Source organism: Chiroxiphia lanceolata, chromosome Z, assembly GCF_009829145.1.
Source record: "Chiroxiphia lanceolata isolate bChiLan1 chromosome Z, bChiLan1.pri, whole genome shotgun sequence".
NCBI lineage: Eukaryota > Metazoa > Chordata > Aves > Passeriformes > Pipridae > Chiroxiphia > Chiroxiphia lanceolata.
The window spans coordinates 17,045,220-17,063,826 of NC_045671.1; the positions used below are offsets into that span (position 1 = coordinate 17,045,220).

General features: G+C 36.7%; 1 protein-coding gene across 2 annotated transcripts in view; it reads right to left on the bottom strand.

Moving 5' to 3' along the window:
* Positions 1-18,607, bottom strand: part of LOC116780155 (cAMP-specific 3',5'-cyclic phosphodiesterase 4D) — a 394,135-nt gene that overhangs the window by 351,083 nt on the left and 24,445 nt on the right. The window contains exon 1 of one of the 2 annotated variants that reach the window (XM_032674705.1): positions 1,384-1,667. The exons of the other annotated variant lie outside the window; for it this stretch is intronic. Coding sequence (XP_032530596.1) covers positions 1,384-1,652 — 269 coding nt within the window. The 5' untranslated portion in view covers positions 1,653-1,667. Of the gene's footprint in view, positions 1-1,383; positions 1,668-18,607 lie in introns of those variants that run through there. 2 annotated transcript variants of the gene reach the window in all.

Below are 18,607 nucleotides of genomic sequence, written 5' to 3' on the forward strand. Positions count from 1 at the left end.
TCTCTTTCTCTGTCGCATTTAACTGCCTACATATGACAATTTCCCTCTGTAAACTTTCATAAGTTCTTATTCATTTTTGTCTTACATTGTAAAACATGTTGGCCTGAATGACTTTTTTATCTTGCACATTCTTATGTATAGAATGTTTTATAAACTAACACAAACCAGCAGTTAAAGATACTTAATATTGTTAGGATTTATGCATAATCATTAAAGAAACATGGAATATCCTAATTCCATTCATTTTTCTATTTTACACATGCAATATCTGACCATGTACATTGGTTTCAAAACAAATATTTTTAAAAGTATAGAGGCACATGTATTTTTTCTTATCTTTCTCAATAGCAGAAATGTTTGATGAAGGAAGTACTTTAACTATACAAAGTAAAGATTTAGGCACACGTATACAATGTGCAATAAACATACCAATCACATAGCAATAGTGTGGATATAATTTCAGACAAATGAAAACAAACTTGAACAGCATATTCATTTGCTGCTCGGAATGCATGGCTTATTTTCCTTGAGCATATTTCATTGCCCTTCTTTCTTTAAATTACATTTTTATTTGAAAAATAATGGGAGGAAAAAATCTCAAAAGAAAAAGTCCAGAAACATCAAGATCTCATGACCACTAAAGAAAGCAGGAATGTATTACTGAGTTACAATAATCTCATATGCAACATTTTTAAAAAGAATAAAGTAAGGAATTAAATAATACTGCTGCTTTACAGAAGCTCAATGCAAAAAACTGAATGTTTTTTATAGATCTGATCACAAACACGTCTAAGAAATGATCAAGTTACCAAAATATTAGTACTAGTGAATTATTTAACAAAGGGTTCCCTTACCATCTTTCCTCTGTTTAATCTAGCAACTGCTTTAATAAAAATCACTGTTTCACATACAATATCTATACTCATCATTCTTCTTTATCACACCCTTCTTAATTTGAGCACTGTTAAAAGATATATAAACTGATTTATTCTGCTTAGGGGCAGAGGGTTAGAAATTGTCAATAAATAAATAAAATATGTTTAAAAGATACATTAAAGAAAAAAATTTCAACACACTCTGACCTGAACAGCACAGAATGAGATAAACACTCTATTTTGAGGGAAGGAGGCAGAAAGCAATTATTACCTAAGAAATCAGAGAAATTTGGTAGCTTTCTTACAAGGAAGTACATGTTTTCTTACTTTACATAAACTACTATTTTAAACTTCAGGTCTGCAATTGAGTAATGAGTTAGAACTATCTCTTTCAACCAGAGGGATTAATGCAGAGATCAAACCAAGAAACAGAAGCACTGACATCAAGGAGATAAATGTTCCACAAAAAAAAGTTAATCTGAAATTTCATAACCCCCTCAATGCTTACCAGGTATGTGCCACAGTGAAACGCCGCTGTTTCGGTATGTTGCTATTTAAAAACATCCTGCGCAAAATCCTTGGAGAATTTCGAGGAGAAATAGCTGGACACAGCCGGGGAGAAGCAGGTAAAGATTTTTGAGTTGTCCTGGACTTTTCATGTTGCAACAGGTTTTCCCTCAGGGTCTTCACAAGATCTTCATTTAACCATGGATTTTGACAATGTGTATTATCTACTTCAGGAACAGGCAAATTGTCCAGACTTGTCTGCTGAGCCATGTTTCCTAAGTAAGTTTGTTATTAAAGTCTAATACAATCGAATGTTGGTTTAACTGCTTAAAATGTTTCCTTTCTAAATCAGTTCCCAAGAACTGTTCAGAGATTCTGCTCCAGTTCAGCCTATTCTGTTCTCAACATGGTGTTGCCTGCCCTACACGTCTCTCTTATAGATAATGATCTACAAAGGAAAAAGAAAGCTAACTCCTCCACAGAAACCGATTAAACATTACCACTCCTCTCACAGTCCTTCTGCCAAAGATCAGTTATTAGCTATCATAGCAAGTGAGCACGGGAGGAGGAAATTGCTTTAGCACAGCCTTTATCAGGGCTATAAAGCTGCCTGTTAAACTATCGTAACTAATGTGCTGCAGCTGCTTGAATGACTTCTGGTTATGTACATTAAAAGTGCTGGAGGAGGGCTTAAACACCAGATGTGTGCTCCTTTTGTTTGGTTATTCTTTCCATTGCTTATTCCTGAGCCTTCAGGGAGGTGGAGAGGAAGAGGGACTGCTGAATAACCTCTTCTATTTTTTCAAGGATCTACAGTATTTATCTTTGTAGTCCCCATGAAAAATTCAGGATTCCAAACTTTTTCCTCTTAAGCTAACTAGGAAATGCTACAATTAAATGGTGTAAAAGGGTTTAGTTTTTCCTTCTCCTCCATGCTCCCAAGTCAGTTTATTGCAACCAGTTTTTAAATGCTTTAAAGAAAGTCTAATACATGCTACCTTGTACTTTCCAGGAAAACAAACCAAATATTTAAGATATGCACATAAACTGAAATGAGGCTATGCAGCTACTAGTATCTGTTTAAGGAGATGTTCTTATTTTAGTATTTCATCATATTATGACCACTACTTGAACTAAGGAAATACCTCTTTTCTATTCACAGCTGGTGGGGAGATAAACTATCAAAAGATATTCAAAGAGAACTTCCAAAAGATAAAAAGGCAAAACTACTTGCGTTTATTTGGTCAATGCATACAGCTATCTAATTTCACTTTTAAAATATATTTATTTTCATGGCATTGTGCAATTGACACCTTTGTCAATCAAACCTGAACTTTACATTTTTTTTTTCATTTTTAATTAACTCACTTCATCTACCCTGAAAGACAAAAATTTTATAAGCATGTTCAACTATCTTGATAACTCTCTCATAGTGGACAAAGAACTGTAATGACTGGTGGTAGGTTAATATTTGCTTAAAGTTTTGACTTACAGCAATAACAACAACAACAATCTTTTCAGTTATAACCATACTTCCTATTCATCCTACAGGAAAAAAGAATCAACGTTTAGGGGGAGATACTAAAAACTATCAGAACACTGGTTTCATATAATTTTCATTGTTGTAACATATGTACTTTGTCTTAGAATCCAGTTTTCCTTTGTGAACAACAATTTCCTTTTGAAGCACACAGTATCCTGGCTTTCATTAGGGTGAAGGGTGTTTGACTGGTATTGTATGACCAGGTGTGAAAGGCAAATAGTGTTTTCTGTCTTGCAGTAAAATCAGAAATACTGCAAAAGCAGCCTTCTGTCACAATGGAGAGGAATCAACTTTGTACTTAGCACTGAAGCCACAATTCCTGATGAGGATTATAAAGGGAACATCGTGATGCTGACAGGAGTAGAGTAGAACAGCAACAGAAAGGTCAACTTACATTAAGAATGACACTGCTATCAGGTGTCAGCCCCATTATGTAGACAAGTTTTAACTGTACTGTGTCATATGCGAAATATGATAATAAAGTTCTTACAAATTTAGCTCAACACTGAACAGCACCATAGAATGCAGAAATCACTGTGCATTATGTTTTTGTGTATTTTTCTAAAATTTTATATTAAAAATTTTATCACGATGTAAAAATTAACAATGACCAAATATAGAATAAAGCCTAGATATTATTAAAACTACAAAACCAAAATTTTAAGCTATGTTTTATTAAAAGTAAAATTTAAACTGGAAATGAAGTGTTAATTCATAGACATAAAAATAATTTGATTAAACCATAACTAATACATAACTAACACAACAACTGCTTCCACGCCTTTTCTGATTGGAAGAGAGGTACACACAGCACTGGGCTTCAACCCAGACAAAATAAAAGTATACTATATTAAACTATATTAGTATATTATTCTTTTTTTATTTATTAAAAAACAATAGCAATTCCATAATAATCAAATAATTTTTTTTCAAATAATACAGACTGTATAACTAGAGCTATGTTCTTTTATGCTATGAAATACTGCCATCTGATGTCTGTTCCAAAGCACGGCCTTCAAATAGCTGCAGTGACTTTATAAAACTAGTCAAACTGACCTGTTGGAGATCAAGAAATAATGACATCAGTAAGACCATTAACATTTATTATAGTGGCCCTGGGATCATGTTTGAAGTTACACTATGCTTCAAAGGTTATTATGGAAGAGGAAAACATTAGTCCACAGATCTGCAGTTTTATTGCTCTTGTTCTTAAACATATTAGAATTAAGTCAACAAGGGCCATTAGCTTGACACCTTGCGTTACAGGTATTGAGTGGGTCTGCTACACTTGCAAAGAGGTAATATGTAATGCATATAGAACATGAGGATAAACCTTTTAACAGGAAAAGTGAACCCAGTCATTATAAAGTAGCACCATTGGCATGAATAGCTAACTGAAATGCTTTTCTTTACTGGGTTAACAGGTTAAATTTCTCAATGTAGATGGTTCATGTCCCCAGACACATTATCTTGACATATGCCTGCCCCTCTTCCCCTCCCCCTCAAAAGAAAAAAGATATGCTATGAATACTCTCAAGCATGCTCATAAAGTTAAATGAAAGCCTGTGGACTGATTTTATTATAGACTAGAAACATGAACAGTCTTCACTGTAATAAAGAGATCTAACTTCCAGCAATATCAAATAACCACTATGCGAGTTAGAGAAAATGCTTATCTTAAGAGTCGGGAATCAGGAGAAGACAAAGAGAAATGGCAGTTGCATGAGGTAGTCTACCCAGGGGCTAGAATAAAGCCTTGAAGGAAAACTATTCCATGAGGAAAAACTAGCATTTGCAATTTAATGTGTCTATCCACATGCTGAAAAAAAAGACAATTTTTTTTTCTATAAATATTAATTAAGGAACAGCCCTACTGGACTATGTTTTAATAAAAATATATCTAAATTTCCCACAAAGATCACCAAAATTATTATCAAAACTGAAAAACATTGTCAGCTATTCGTTTGAAAAACTTCCTCAGGTAAAAATCACAGTATGTGTTTTTCACACACATTAAGAAAGCGTAGGGTAAAATTCCAAAAACCGCTCTAGGGATTGTAATCAAAATAACAAAAAAAGGTATTTTTAAATTATTTTTTTTCTAATGAGTTAATGAGTTCATTTTCTAGGCTCTTCTCTAGTTCCCTAGACTTCATTTCCCTAGCGAAGGAAGAGAAATGAAATCACTGAAAGTGGTCTATGAAATTCCATCAAAAGAAATATTTACTGCTTCTTTTGAAATAAGGATATTTGAAATCTGATATATACCTGTGATATGGTTTGAAGCTGGCTCCCTGCCAAGTCTCCAAACCTTATCACAAGAAGCCCCGTCCCCCCCTGCCCCCAAACCTCAGGGAGAAGAGGGAGAAAAACAATCAAGAAAAACCCGAAACAAGAGAGACAGCTATAGCAATATATATATAAATATATTTACACTTATGTTACAGTTATATACAATTGAAATATATATACAATTTCACAAAGGAAAGGGAAGGGGGAAGGGAGAAGGAACAAAACCAAAATAAAAAATATATATATCCTGATTAGTAGCCCAATATCTAGCAACTAAAAGAGTTAGCAAAGAAATATCTCACTACTCTCCTTGGGACAACCGAGAGCCGCTCTGGTATGATCGCTGGCAACCTCCGCCTCCCAAGGTCGACAAGGCCTTACCAGGCCTCGCTCCCCAACATGACAGACTCAACAGCAGGGAACCTGCACCTCGAAAGCTGCCAGAAGGAAAGAGAACGAAGGCCTCTCCTCCTTTCTTCTTATAGCCCAGTTTACGTAAAAATCGTAGGGAATACTGGTAAATCTGGACCCTTCCTTGGTTACAAACTGGTCACCAAGGAAGGCCCAGACCAAACTACCATAACCTGATTTCCAAAAATTAATACTGATAGTACTTTAAGCATGTACATGTTGTATGTCCTATTTTAAGGTATTAAGTTAGATCTAATTTTGCAGGTTTTGCATAGTCACAGTTCATAGCTAGAAGTTCTATCAAGATCAGATTTACTTCTACTTGCTATACACATAACTAAATCATTATAAAGCTCACTAGAATATTCTAATAAAAGAGATTCAATATTTTAAAAAAAAACTAAAAGTGTCAATAACTTTTATTCTCCTCCAGTGATAGCTTAAAGATACTAAAAAATGAAGTTCAAGTGTTCAATTCTTGTACTTTTCATAAACTTTCTTATGAAGTATGTACCTTATGATAATTCTATTTTAAAAATGTAGGCTTAAAGTCTTTTTTTGTTAATTATAGACTTTTTCTGAGCTGCAGCATACAGAAGAGAGTAAGTTAATTGGTTCTGCAGGGAATACTGTGCAAGATTAAACAAGTATTTGATCTCACATAGAAGACTAAACAAGTATTTAAAAGTAATTTCATTGTTACAACTACTTTGAACACAGAGTATGATAGAGCTACTTTAATATTATAACTACTAATCAACATAAAAAATGTATTATGTGATTGTGTCTATTTTAAATTACCTTGAATGGAGTTTTTCTTATTATAGTATAAATGCTGTCACTCTCAGATTCTTGCTTACTCAAGAGGAGCAAAAGACCTCTTTTTAGATAAAATATGAAAAAAGAAGTCATTAAAATATTTTACTTGGAACCAAGTAGAGAATTCCAGACACACAGGAATGCAAGGGAAAAACAACCCTCTGTACATCTTTGAAAGCAAACAGATCAGTATCACAGGATCATAGAAGAATTCAAATTGGTAGTGACCTCAGGTGATCAAGTCCTCTCTCCTGCTCAAAGCAGGACCAGCTGTAAGGTCAGACCATTCTGAGGTACTAGAGCACCTGAGAGTTGTGCAGAAGTAGCGAGAAAAGAAGAAAAGGTTAGAGGTGATTTTGAAGAATGACTGCATATACCATGGTTTAATTTCCTTGAGCAAATCACAGAATAGTGACTGGGGAGAATTCTCATTCTAGATAAAGTAGAAAATAAGAATCTTAGATGACAATATGATTCTTATTTGGAAGGAGGGGTTAATGCATGAATTGAAGAGCATAGTAGTGAGAAAGAAAAAGTTGAAAGAAGAAATTATCAGGGGATTGAAAGTCTCAGTAAAATGTTATGTGTCAGCAAAGATCAATATCTGCCTATTGTTACATTCTCAAAGAGCTGGGATGATATTCATAGATTTGCCAAGTGAAGGGTAGTGCTCATCAGGCTGTTTTTGTAGCAGTTATGTGCATGGCCTGCTGAGAAGACCATAGGTACCACAGAACTGCCAACAGGTGACTAAAAAGGGGATTAGTTGCAATTAGCATAGAGGCATCAGGCATCCACCTCTGTAGTAGACAAAGGTATGGGAAACATGTGCACCTCTAAATATTCCAAGGAAATTTTAGGCTGCTGTATTCAATCTGTAAAGTTGATCTAAGTACATTTATAATAATATCCTAACAAAACAAGTGTACCTAAAATGGTATTAAAAGACTAAATCAGGTCAACTTTCCAAATCATAATCAAATAGACATATATTTAGAAGGACATTTTAAGAAGAGGAATAGAATACACAGAGTTGGTCTGGTATTTTTACCACTAAACCACTATTTCCTGTCACTTAAAATTCTAGAGCACTTCTATTCTTGAGGAGTTCCTAATAAAAACTTTTCAGAATATCAGACTCAGTACATCGACATTCCAAATTCCTAAACTTTAGAGTTTATTTCTCAATCTAACAGGGGCAATATGCTTTGCCAAACTAGACTTAACCCAGGTCCTCTAAACATGGGGGTTAAACCAGAGTATAATGTGCAAATAAACAAGTACATGTCTGTGAGGTCAGACACATGCACAGAAAGTTTACTTAATAAGGAATCTAGACCATCTGTTATATTTCAAGTAATTTGTTACTTTGAACATGCATTAAAATCTGAGAGGAACTCAAAGAAATATTTATAAAACTGGGAGAGGTTAAAAACAAGAAAAACAAGTCTGAAAGTCTACAGTAAGATTACATAATTCATTGGAGATGAGCTACTACTTAATGGCAAAAAATAAGTATACTAAAAGAGAAATCATAGCTACTTAAAAGGCCACAGGATGCTTCAGAGTTTAGATGATTAACTCCTAAATGTTTCAATTCAAGCTTGTTATTGTAAATTGGTTTTTAGAAGTTTGAACTTCCTAAAATTTTAAGTAGAAAATAAAATAAGACTTTAAAAAATAACCACTCACACAATTCACTTAGAGTAATTTCTGTATCTTTTTGATAGGTGATAAACTGGTCACTTTACAGATTTTTAAGGATTGGAATTTAAACAACACAAAGAATTTTTTTCTACAATGTTAATAAGAATTGACACACTGAACAAGTTTTTGGGCAAAAAAGTTCCTTCCTTGCATGGAAAAGCTTGTGATTGTGATACTTTAACTTTTTTTCCTTTATAGAGTTCCTCCAGAAAGTACAATTTTCATAAATCTTTCTGGAATCAACTGTAGGTATTCGCGTGTTTGTCAATTCTATAGTATGCCTTTCTCCATCTTAAGTAGGACTTAAATGGTTTCAGGAAATATTTTGTGGATATAAATGGAAATTTAATTCTGTCTTGTAGAATTCCACCCTGCAGTCTTACATACTGTTACTTTCTTCTGAAGTACATGGAAAAAACCCTTTAAAACTCCTTTTGGTTGCATATGGCTTATACCTTTTTTGTATAAAAGGAGATCTGTTTTTGCAAGAAACTAAAGATGCACAGTAGAAAAAGATAACTGTCTTAAACAACAATGGAAACAAAGGTAATTTTTTTAGTGCATATAACTAGAGACATCCCAAATAATTTACAGAATTATATTGTATGGTAAATATAATTACAGAAGAAAAAAATATGTTTAATTCTGAAAGTGAGTAGTGGCTGCTCTCAGATACTCTAAAGGACTGCAACAGTCTGTAAGGTAAAGAAAACTAATATATTTAGGAAGCAAACATAATTAGCAGACCTTTAAGATCACCTTATAAACTGGCCAAAACTATTACTATAGAGAGGTTTTGTCTATGTCCATTGGCTTCAAATGGGAACAGGAACAATCTCTAAGACTAGGATAATGAAAGAAAGGGACTACACACTGCTTAGGAAAGACAGACAAGGAAGACGCAGTGGTGAAGTTGTCATGTGTGTGAGACAACACTTGGAATATATCAAGCTCTGTTCTTGAGGTGAATGATGAGTGAGTCAAGAACTTATGGGTTAGGATAAAAGGGTGCGATGGATGAAAAGACAGAATGGGAGAGATATGTGGCCTGGAAAAGCATTAATGGAATCTGAATGGACTTTTTACTCACTGAATAATCCACCCAGCAGACTAGCAGTTTTTCCCCAGTTTGCTGTTGTGTGCTTATGAACCCTTGTACACCCCGGTTTATTGTCAAAATTTATAGATCCTGCTGTACCTCCATATTGTCCCTATTTCTCCCTCAGGCTTCCCCTTTGAAAGCTGTTTATCTCTTCTCCCCTGTTTTCCCGCGCCTGTGTTACTGATTAGCTGTAGCTATCACAGTGCAGAGAGAGCTACCATTAGCCAGCTCCCTCAGATACCCGAGAGTTCCACCCATCTTTCCCCTGTCCCCCTACCACATCTTTCCCTAAGTTGTCAATCTCTTGCACCTCCCTAGTTTGGAATCCACCCCTCAAACCGCGTTTTTTTAAACACTTGTTTCCCTTGAATAAACTGGCATTGCAGCACGAGACCTCAACTGCGTCCGAACCCTAATTGCAGTGCCCGGTCCAGTTTCTCCTATCCCAGCGGACCGAGGCAAAAGGGCAGACTAGTAAGGGTGAAACTGTTATGAGTGTTTGCTACAGGCTACCTGATCAGGAGAAGGAAGTGGATGAGGCCTTCTATAGGAGGATAGAAGCAGCTGCTAAGTCACAGTTCTTGTGAGGGACTTTAATTACCCTGACACCCACTGGAGGAGCTCCACAACAAAGTATAAGCAGTCCCAGAGGTTTCTGGAAAGGCCTGGTAACAGGATGCAAGGAAAGCAGAGTTACAGAACACCTTCTTTGCATCAATCTCCTCTGACAATACCAGTCCTCAGGTATTGACCAGGGTCTTTCTGACCCACGAGTTCAGGGTAAGGGAATGTTGGAAGAAAGACTTTCCCTTGTTTGAGGAGTATTAGGTCAGAGAACACCTGAGCAAACTTGCTAACCACAAGTCCATGGGCCATGATGGGCCATCTACAAGTGCTGAGGATCACAAGTGCACATCATAGGCTGCCCACAATCACCTTTCAAAGGTCATGGTGATCAGAAGAGGTGCCTGAAGAGTGGAAGAAAGCAAATATCATCCCAATCTTCAAAAGGGGCAAGGAGGACCCGAGGGACTAGCAGCCAATCAGACTCACCTCAATCCCTGGGAAGGGGATGGAGCACCTCATTCTGGAGGTCATCTCTATTGACATGGATGACAAGAAGGTGATCAGGAGTACTCAACATGGAGTCACTAGAGATAAATCATGATTGATCAACTTGATTGCTTTTTATGACAAAACAACTACCTGGACGGATGAGGGGAGAGCAGTGGATATGGTCTACCTCAACTTCAGCAAGGCTTTCAACACAGTCTCTCACAACATCCTCATAGGCAAACTCACGAAGTGTGGATTGGATGAGTGGACAGTGAAGTTGCTTGAGAACTGGCTGAAGAGCAGATCCCAGAGGGTCGTAATCAGTGGCACAGGGTCAAGTTGGAGGCCTCTTACTAGTGGTGTCCCCCAAGATTCAGTACTGACTCCAGTATTGAATCTAAGTCTAATTGAATCTAATTAAGTCTAACTTATCTATTAATAACTCGGATGAAGGGGCAGATGTCTCTTCAGCAAGTTCACTGATGACACGAAGTTGGGAGGAATGGCTGATATCCTGGACTGCTGTGCAGCCCTTCAGTGGGACCTCAACGCAGGCAGAGAAGAAACATCTGAAATTCAACAAAGGCAAGTGCATGTCCTGTGCCTGGGGAACAATAACCCCATGCATGAGTACAGGCTGGGGGTTGATCAACTGGAAAGCACAGCTCTGTGCAGAATGATCTGGGGGTCCTGGTGGACAACAAGTTGTCTGTTAGCCAGCAGTGTGTCCTTGTGGCCAAGAAGGCCAGTGGTATCCTGGGGTCCATTAGGAAAAGCATTACCAACAGGTGAAGGGAGCTGATTCTGCCCCTCTAGTCAGCCCTAGTGAGGCCTCACCTGCAGTGCTGTGTCCAGTTCTGGGCTCCTCAGGACAAGAGAGACATGGGGCTCCTGGAATGGATTCAGCAGAGAGCGACAAAGATGATTAAAGAACAGGAGCATCTCTCCTAGGAGGAAAGTCTGACGGAGCTGAGCCTGTTCAGCCTTGAGCAGAGACCACTCGGAAGGACCTCATCAATGTACACAAACATCTGAAGGGAGGGTGTCAAGAGGATGGAACCAGGCTCTTCTTAATGGTGCCAAGCAATAGAATAAGAGGCAGTGGGCAGAAGTTGATGCACAGGCAGTTCCACCCGAATATAAGGAAAAGCTTCTTTACTGTATGGGTGACCACATACTGGAACAGATTGACCAGAGAGGTTTCTGGAGTCTCCCTCACTGGAGATATTCAAGAACCAGACATAATCCTCTGCAATGAGGTCTAGGATGACCCTTGAGCAGCCCTGCTTGAGGTTGGACCAAATGATTCACTGTGGTACTTTCCAACCTTACCTGTTCTGTGATTCTGTGATTCTGTGATTCTGTGACTCTAAAACCAAAGGCAAAAGAATCCACTGAGAAAAAGCTGAATTCTTTTTGAGGTTATATTGTTTTCATTGACTAAGGGAATGATATCTGTGTGTATCTATCAGAAGACAGGAAAGATGATTATTTGGAAAGCGTAGTACCTCAACATGATGTACATGGTATACAATAAGGGGCAAATGCTGTCCTGGTTTTGGCTGGGATAGAGTTAATTTTCTTCCTAGTAGCTGTACAGTGCTGAGTTTTGTATTCAATACGAGAATAATGTTGCTCACATACTGATGATTTTAATAGTTGCTAAGTAGCGTTCATTCTAAGTCAAAGACTTTCCAGCTTCTCATGTACAGCCAACAAGAAGTCTGGAGACACACAAGAAGTCATGAGGGAATGCAGCCAAGTCAGCTGACCCAAAGTGGCCAAAGAGTCATACCATATGATACCATGCTTAGTATATAAACTAGCAGGAAAGCTGGCTGGAGGCCACTGCTTGGAAAGTGGCTGAGCATTGATGGGCAAGTGGTGAGGAATTGCACTGGGCATCAGTTGTTTCGAGTATTCTAATTCTTTCATCATTATTGTTACAGTCATTATTAGTTACTTCCTTTTCTGTGCCATTAAACTCATGAATTTTCCCACCTTTACTCTTCCAATTCTCCCCTCCCGCCTGCTGATGGGGCAGGGGAGTGAGTGAAAGACTGTGGGGTGCTTAGTTGCCAGCTGTGGTTAAACCACAACAGTGCTGTTCCAATTTTCCATGCTGCAGCTGCCATTTCCCCTCTTAATTTTTGCCTACTGGACACAATTAGAAATTGTAACCTGCAGTACAGATGAGGGGAGGCACAGCTGCAAGTCCTACAGTCTCCAACAAGAGAAAGGCTGGACTTGATTAAAAATGTGATCCAGGGTTTAAAATGGAGTATTAAATGGAGAAATTATAAATGGCAGGTTTTGCTGAATGTATCTTGAAGAAGAGTGGCATGGAAGAAAATCCTGCATTTACTGGATAAAGTGAAATTCTGGTAGAGAATAAAAATAGACACAAGACTTGGCAAGGTCATCCCAAATTCAAGGAAAGTGCAGAGCCTAAATCAAATGCGATTTATTCAAGTACCTCTCTAACGCAACCAGTGACACTTCATCTCAATTGAACTGCATCTGCTTATCATCACTGGTCATCAAAAAAGGTTTGATCGGTACTTTCCACCTGAAGGGGCAAAATTTGTACATTTCAAGCAAAGTTAAACATGTTGTGCCCTGTCATATCAGCTATACAGGGAAGCATGGAATGTGTTCAACCCACAGTGTTTTTCCTCGCAGGAGGCTAATCAGTTCACAGAACTTCATTTTTTCAAACTGATTAAATTGAAAGCACTGAGGGTGTAATTTCTTGTACACAGGGTGTTAAAGTGACTGGAGGATTGGAGGAATGACAGGTCAACTATGCAAGAGGCAAAGTGGCAGACACTAGACTGAAACTGTAAAATCTGCTTCTAGATGAGCTCCTCTGAGAGCACTGTAAATAAACACAAGTCACTGCAGAAGCAACTCAATCAAGCATGTAGGGTACATAGGAATCCAGAGAGGATGAAAAACTAAGGTGCCCGAAAACTCCCTAATGCTCATTACCAACGTCTATTTCACCATTTTTTACTCTTGGTTTGCACTGACCTTAGCAAGAAAGTACTCTTTTGCACTTTGTTGCTATTCGGTTGCATTTACCATCACAGTTTTGACTATTTTTTAGTAGTGAAATCACTAGTAGTTTTTAACCATTAATAAAAGATTTCTTTCTTTGTTCAGACACACTTAGTCTTGAGCACTGGCAAATCTGAATTTCTGTTTTTAATGTCTATTTCCAGTCTACCACTAAATCTTAGTTTTCTGCATCTGCAAGAGAGAGAGAGAGGGCTGCAGACTGGGGGCGGTTGATGACTGGAAGGCAAGGATGCTATTTTGGACAGAAACAGGCTGGAAAAATTGATGCACAGGAGTGTCAGTGATTTCAACAATGGTAAGTGCAAAGTGTGGATAACCCCATGCAGTGGCACAGGCATTTTTCTGTCTAGTCATAAAACAGCTTCCCAGAAAAGACCAGGGGTTCCTGGTGGACAGAAACTCATTAGTAAGCTAATAAGTTTCCACAGTGTGCCCTTGTAGCAATGAAGGCCACATACTGGACTGTATTAACAAAATGCTCTCAGCAGTTTGAGAGAAGTGATTTTCTCTGTTTTAAGACCACGTAGCGAATACCAGGTTTTCTTTTGGGCTTCTAAGTGAAAGAAAGACACTGACATACTGGAGCTAGTACAGAGAATGACTACAAAGATGAGGCTAAAAAAAGTGGATTTGTTTATCCTTAAGGAGAGAATACTAAGTAGACATCTCACTACTGTCTACAGGACGGTGTAGAGAAGATGGAGTGAGACTCATAGCAGAGCTGCACAGATATAGGACAAGCGGTAGTAGATACAAGTTGGAACATGTTATATTCTTATTGGATACACAAAAAAAAAAATTCCCATGAGGATGGTCGAACACTGGAATGTGTTGCCCAGAGAGGCTGTAGAAAGTCTATCCATGGGGATATTCAAAACTCAACTGGACATTCCCTGAGCAACATGCTCTAGCAGGGGGCTGGCTAGAGGTCTCAGAAAGTCTTTTCTGACCTATGTAACTCTATCAGTCTGCATGCTGTCCTATCACTCATTATTGTGGACCAGGAAATGTTTTTTTTAAATTAATACAGATTTTCATAATTAGGTTAAGCCCATGATACCACACTGCAAATATATAAGAGAACCAGAATGGCAAATACAGGATTTGTATAAGGATGTGTTATACGTATTTCTGATTTGAGAAATGGACATGATATGAAGCTACTGGGGATGAAGTTCAAAGATGAACAATTTAGTTTCTTATGTACAAAACAGTTGAACTGTGGAACTCTGTGAAAAACAGCTATAGATAAAAAAGAGTTTCTGAGCTGAAGGACACACTAGGCAAGTTCATGGAAAAGAAATCCATTTCATGTGGTTAACTCAATAGGACCCACATTCTGCATAGAAAGACTTGCAGATGAAATTGGCTGGGAGACAGGAAAGTCTTAAGTAGGCTCATTATATATGCTTATGCTGTTCTTACACTTTTTCTTAAAGACTTACTCTTAAAAACTTGCTTATTGAGAAAATAAGCAAGTCAGAAAAGAAATTCTGTCCTTGATGAACCATTGCTGTCTCCACAAACAACTGGAGACATACAGTGCTCAGCCATTTAACAGTTAAAAGCCATGATAACATGTAAGAGGGAAAAGCTAGCAGAAAAGAATTTCTGAAATGGAAAATGCAGAGATCTGAGGATGAGTAATTTGAGTTTTAACTTCATGTGGAGTGGAAAAAAGAGAGTCAGCAATTGTATTCAACAATATAGTTAGGGTAAAAAGGAAAAACATAGGTTGAATAACAGGAATGGACATGTTCAGCGTATTACAGCAGGGAAAAAATGAGCTGGCCAAAAGAAAACAATAGATAACTGAAGACATCAGAATAAGCATAAGGTCTGCTTGTGGATAGAAAGTGAGAGTAAGGAATTTAGAAACATGCTTTAAAGCTAGAGAAGACTTTTCAAAGTGCAGTTTTGACAAAAAATTTTATTGCAAGAGTGGACAACAAGATATGCTGAAGTACCAGGAAAGAAAGAGAGAGTAAAAGGAATATAAGTCTATACAGATTTTTGGAAAATGATAATGAAATTATGAAAATTTATAGTGATGACTCCCCAGTAGCAGTTATTGCAAATCACGTTTCTTATAAAGATGCTGATTTTTAGTTATCCTCAATTCTGAATGGACTGTCAGTAGCTTTATAATAAATCTGGACCTGTGTGTATATGAAATGCAGTTATGTCAATGGAAAAACCACTTCTGTCTCCACTTCCATTAAACATGCAAGTTGGGTTAAAAAATAATAGTAATGCAATCATCCTTAAGGAAATCCAGAGGCTCTTAAAGATTCCTAATGACAATGCTTTATTGTTTTCAAAGTACCAGTTGAAGATAAAGCATTTTAAAAATTTGTTTTCCTCTCCCAGAATTGCCATCCTAAGTACACTGCACAGCAGAAGTCTGACCTTTAAAAGTATTTATGAAGGGCTGCATAAAAAATACAGAAATATTGTATAAAAGTCTCTTGAATGCACTTCTTACAACATTGCCTCAGATTCTTACGTACTTCCTATTTTTAACTGTAGTAAGTGTATAGTAATCCAAATCCCATTCTCCTGTTTTAAAGGGACCAGATATTCAGCTAGTTTGTTGCAGGCTACAATTAAGAAAATTACATTTCCTTCTTCTATTAATGGGGCACATACTACAGCAAAAATTCCTTCCTAACCTTTTATCAGGACGTTCCAACATTTTCATACTTGAAAGAGCCAACAAATAGGTAAGAGAAATCTTTGTCTTTGCATATCACCAAGACTGCCTTTCACAAATACCTTTCTATTTTTTTTAAATAAAATCTGAGTCTTTCAAAGGACTTCTAAATTCATGTAGCTAGGCTGCCTTTACTAGATATGAAAATTCATGCAGAGATAAGAAACTGCCTTTATGGTGTTAAATCATGTCTTAAGAAATCCTTTTACTAGTACTGATGAAGGAACTTTTAATGTTCTCACTAATTAAAAAAAAAAAACAACAAACCACCAAGATACTACTCTTAAAACAACTGAAACAGTTCCAGAGAAAGTCATATTTGACAGTGTAATTTCTGTAGATCATTCATCAGTAATTAGGTAAGTAATCTGTACTTGATATGTCTCTTTTCTTTACCAGTACCAGAAAATAAAACCAGATATTTTTTAAGCCATCCGTGTAAAAACATGGCTCTCTGACACTCTGTGCTACAATCAAATTTATTTTTAAAAAGTTAATTTTTATTGTAAAAAGAATATTATTCAAAATAGTATTTTAACATCAAAATAAGATTTCTACACAAAAAAAAAAAAGTTCCTGAAGTCTCAATGATGTCCCACAGTTGGAAGTACGGATGAAAAATAATATTGGTCTAAAGTTCTACAGCCACAACATGGGAGCTTATAGAACTGACAAGTAGTCACCAAGTCCTTTAAGCTTCCTTTAATTTTCCCTGAAACTCTACAGATTGTGATCACATGCATAAAATGAAAATACCATGCCTCATCTTTACGTATAATCCCATGTTGCATAATGAAAAAAAAAAACCAACCAAACCACAGAGATCTTGATTACTGCATTTTCTTCAACCATCCTGTGTCGTCATCCTCGTATTTGCTCTAGCGCTTAAGAAAAACCCCCATGGAACAGCATTTACTCCTGTTTAACAGTAGAGGGGGCCCACTGCCTTAGAAAAAAGATCAGTTTCAGGCATCGACAAAGTCTAATTTAGCCGTTCCAATTACTAGACAAATAGAAGAAGTGAAAAAACTGTTGCAAGCGTATTATCGAATAAAGTTACTCTACACTGAAAAATAACAGAGTTATTTTAACTCTTAACAAGTTCTGTTTTAGTGTGAAAACCCATTCTAATTTTACCTAAATTGTTTACATTACAGGTGTAGGAAGAAGTCAAAACAATAAAAAGAAGGAAAGACTATTACAATACACTATGTACCCAGGACAAATGTGAATCTTCTATCCAGTAGAGGGCATAGAAATTGTACAGGCATTACACCGTGTATCCTAAGAAAGCTGTATGTGGGAACCTGTGATCTGAGGAGACAGGAACTTCATCAGGACAGATATTTGTGTTGGATGGCAGTACAAAGAGAAAGGCATGATTAAGAAGACAATGGAATATGTTAACACGGGGTAGAACTGTTCTGATGGTTGATTTTTATTTCTACTTCCAAAAGCAAACTTTAAAAAATCAAAAGGGTGCAACACCAAAAGCAGTTCTGGGGTATATTTTGGAATATGTCTTGCAACAGACTTAAATTCCCTCTCACCACTATTTTTTTTTCTGAAGGTGAGCATGACAAGGAATTACATCCATTTGTTTTTTAAGTAATCAAATGCAACATAAAAAGTCTTAAATACTGCCTCCAAGTTATGTTGACTGCCTTACAGACAACTGTCAAAGCTTAGCAAAATCATAGGAAGTTTTTTAATTGATTCATTCAGCTTTGAGTCATGTTCTTAATTAGCTACTTCAAGAAAATTAAGAGTAAATAGAACCATAACCCCATACTCTTTAAATAAGTTCAGTGGCACCGTAATGATCAAATCAGCTGACCGTTGAATCCCATCAAGGATTCATAGAAATCCTTCTTACCAGTTCTTCTCACTGAAAATGTAATCACCATTCCACAAAAAAAAAAATAAAAAATTGATATTTCCCATTTTTACTTCCCCCCCACTTTAATTACACATACTGATGTAACAATCTTTTTATTTCTCTACCATAATAAGTAGTTTGCAACTTTCTACTACCTGTCCTGTTTCATTCACCATCTAATTAACCCAATCCTATGAGAATAAATGCAAGAATTTAAGCCTACAGATGCCTGCGAACTATTACCATTTAAAAAGATGTACTGCCCAAAGTGTGATTTAAATACTAAAATGTGAAAAGACTAGTTTCTCTATTGGATGTTTAAATTTCCAAACTTTAACCTTATCATTAAAAAAAACCCCACCAAAATATGTATCTTCTTTTGATTTGTATATTATCACCCTAATAATAACATTTAACAATTTTTGCTAAGTTTGTTGAGTTTGTCATCAAATTATAATAGCATATATTTTATAATAATGGAATCTCACAGGAGTTTTTGGGGTGGAGGGGGAAGATTATTACTAAGATTATTTAACAATGTTCAAGTTAATTTAGAAAAGTGATCTGAGAGCTCCAATAAAGCATCATAAACAGTTTACGACAAACAGTGGTGATATACCTT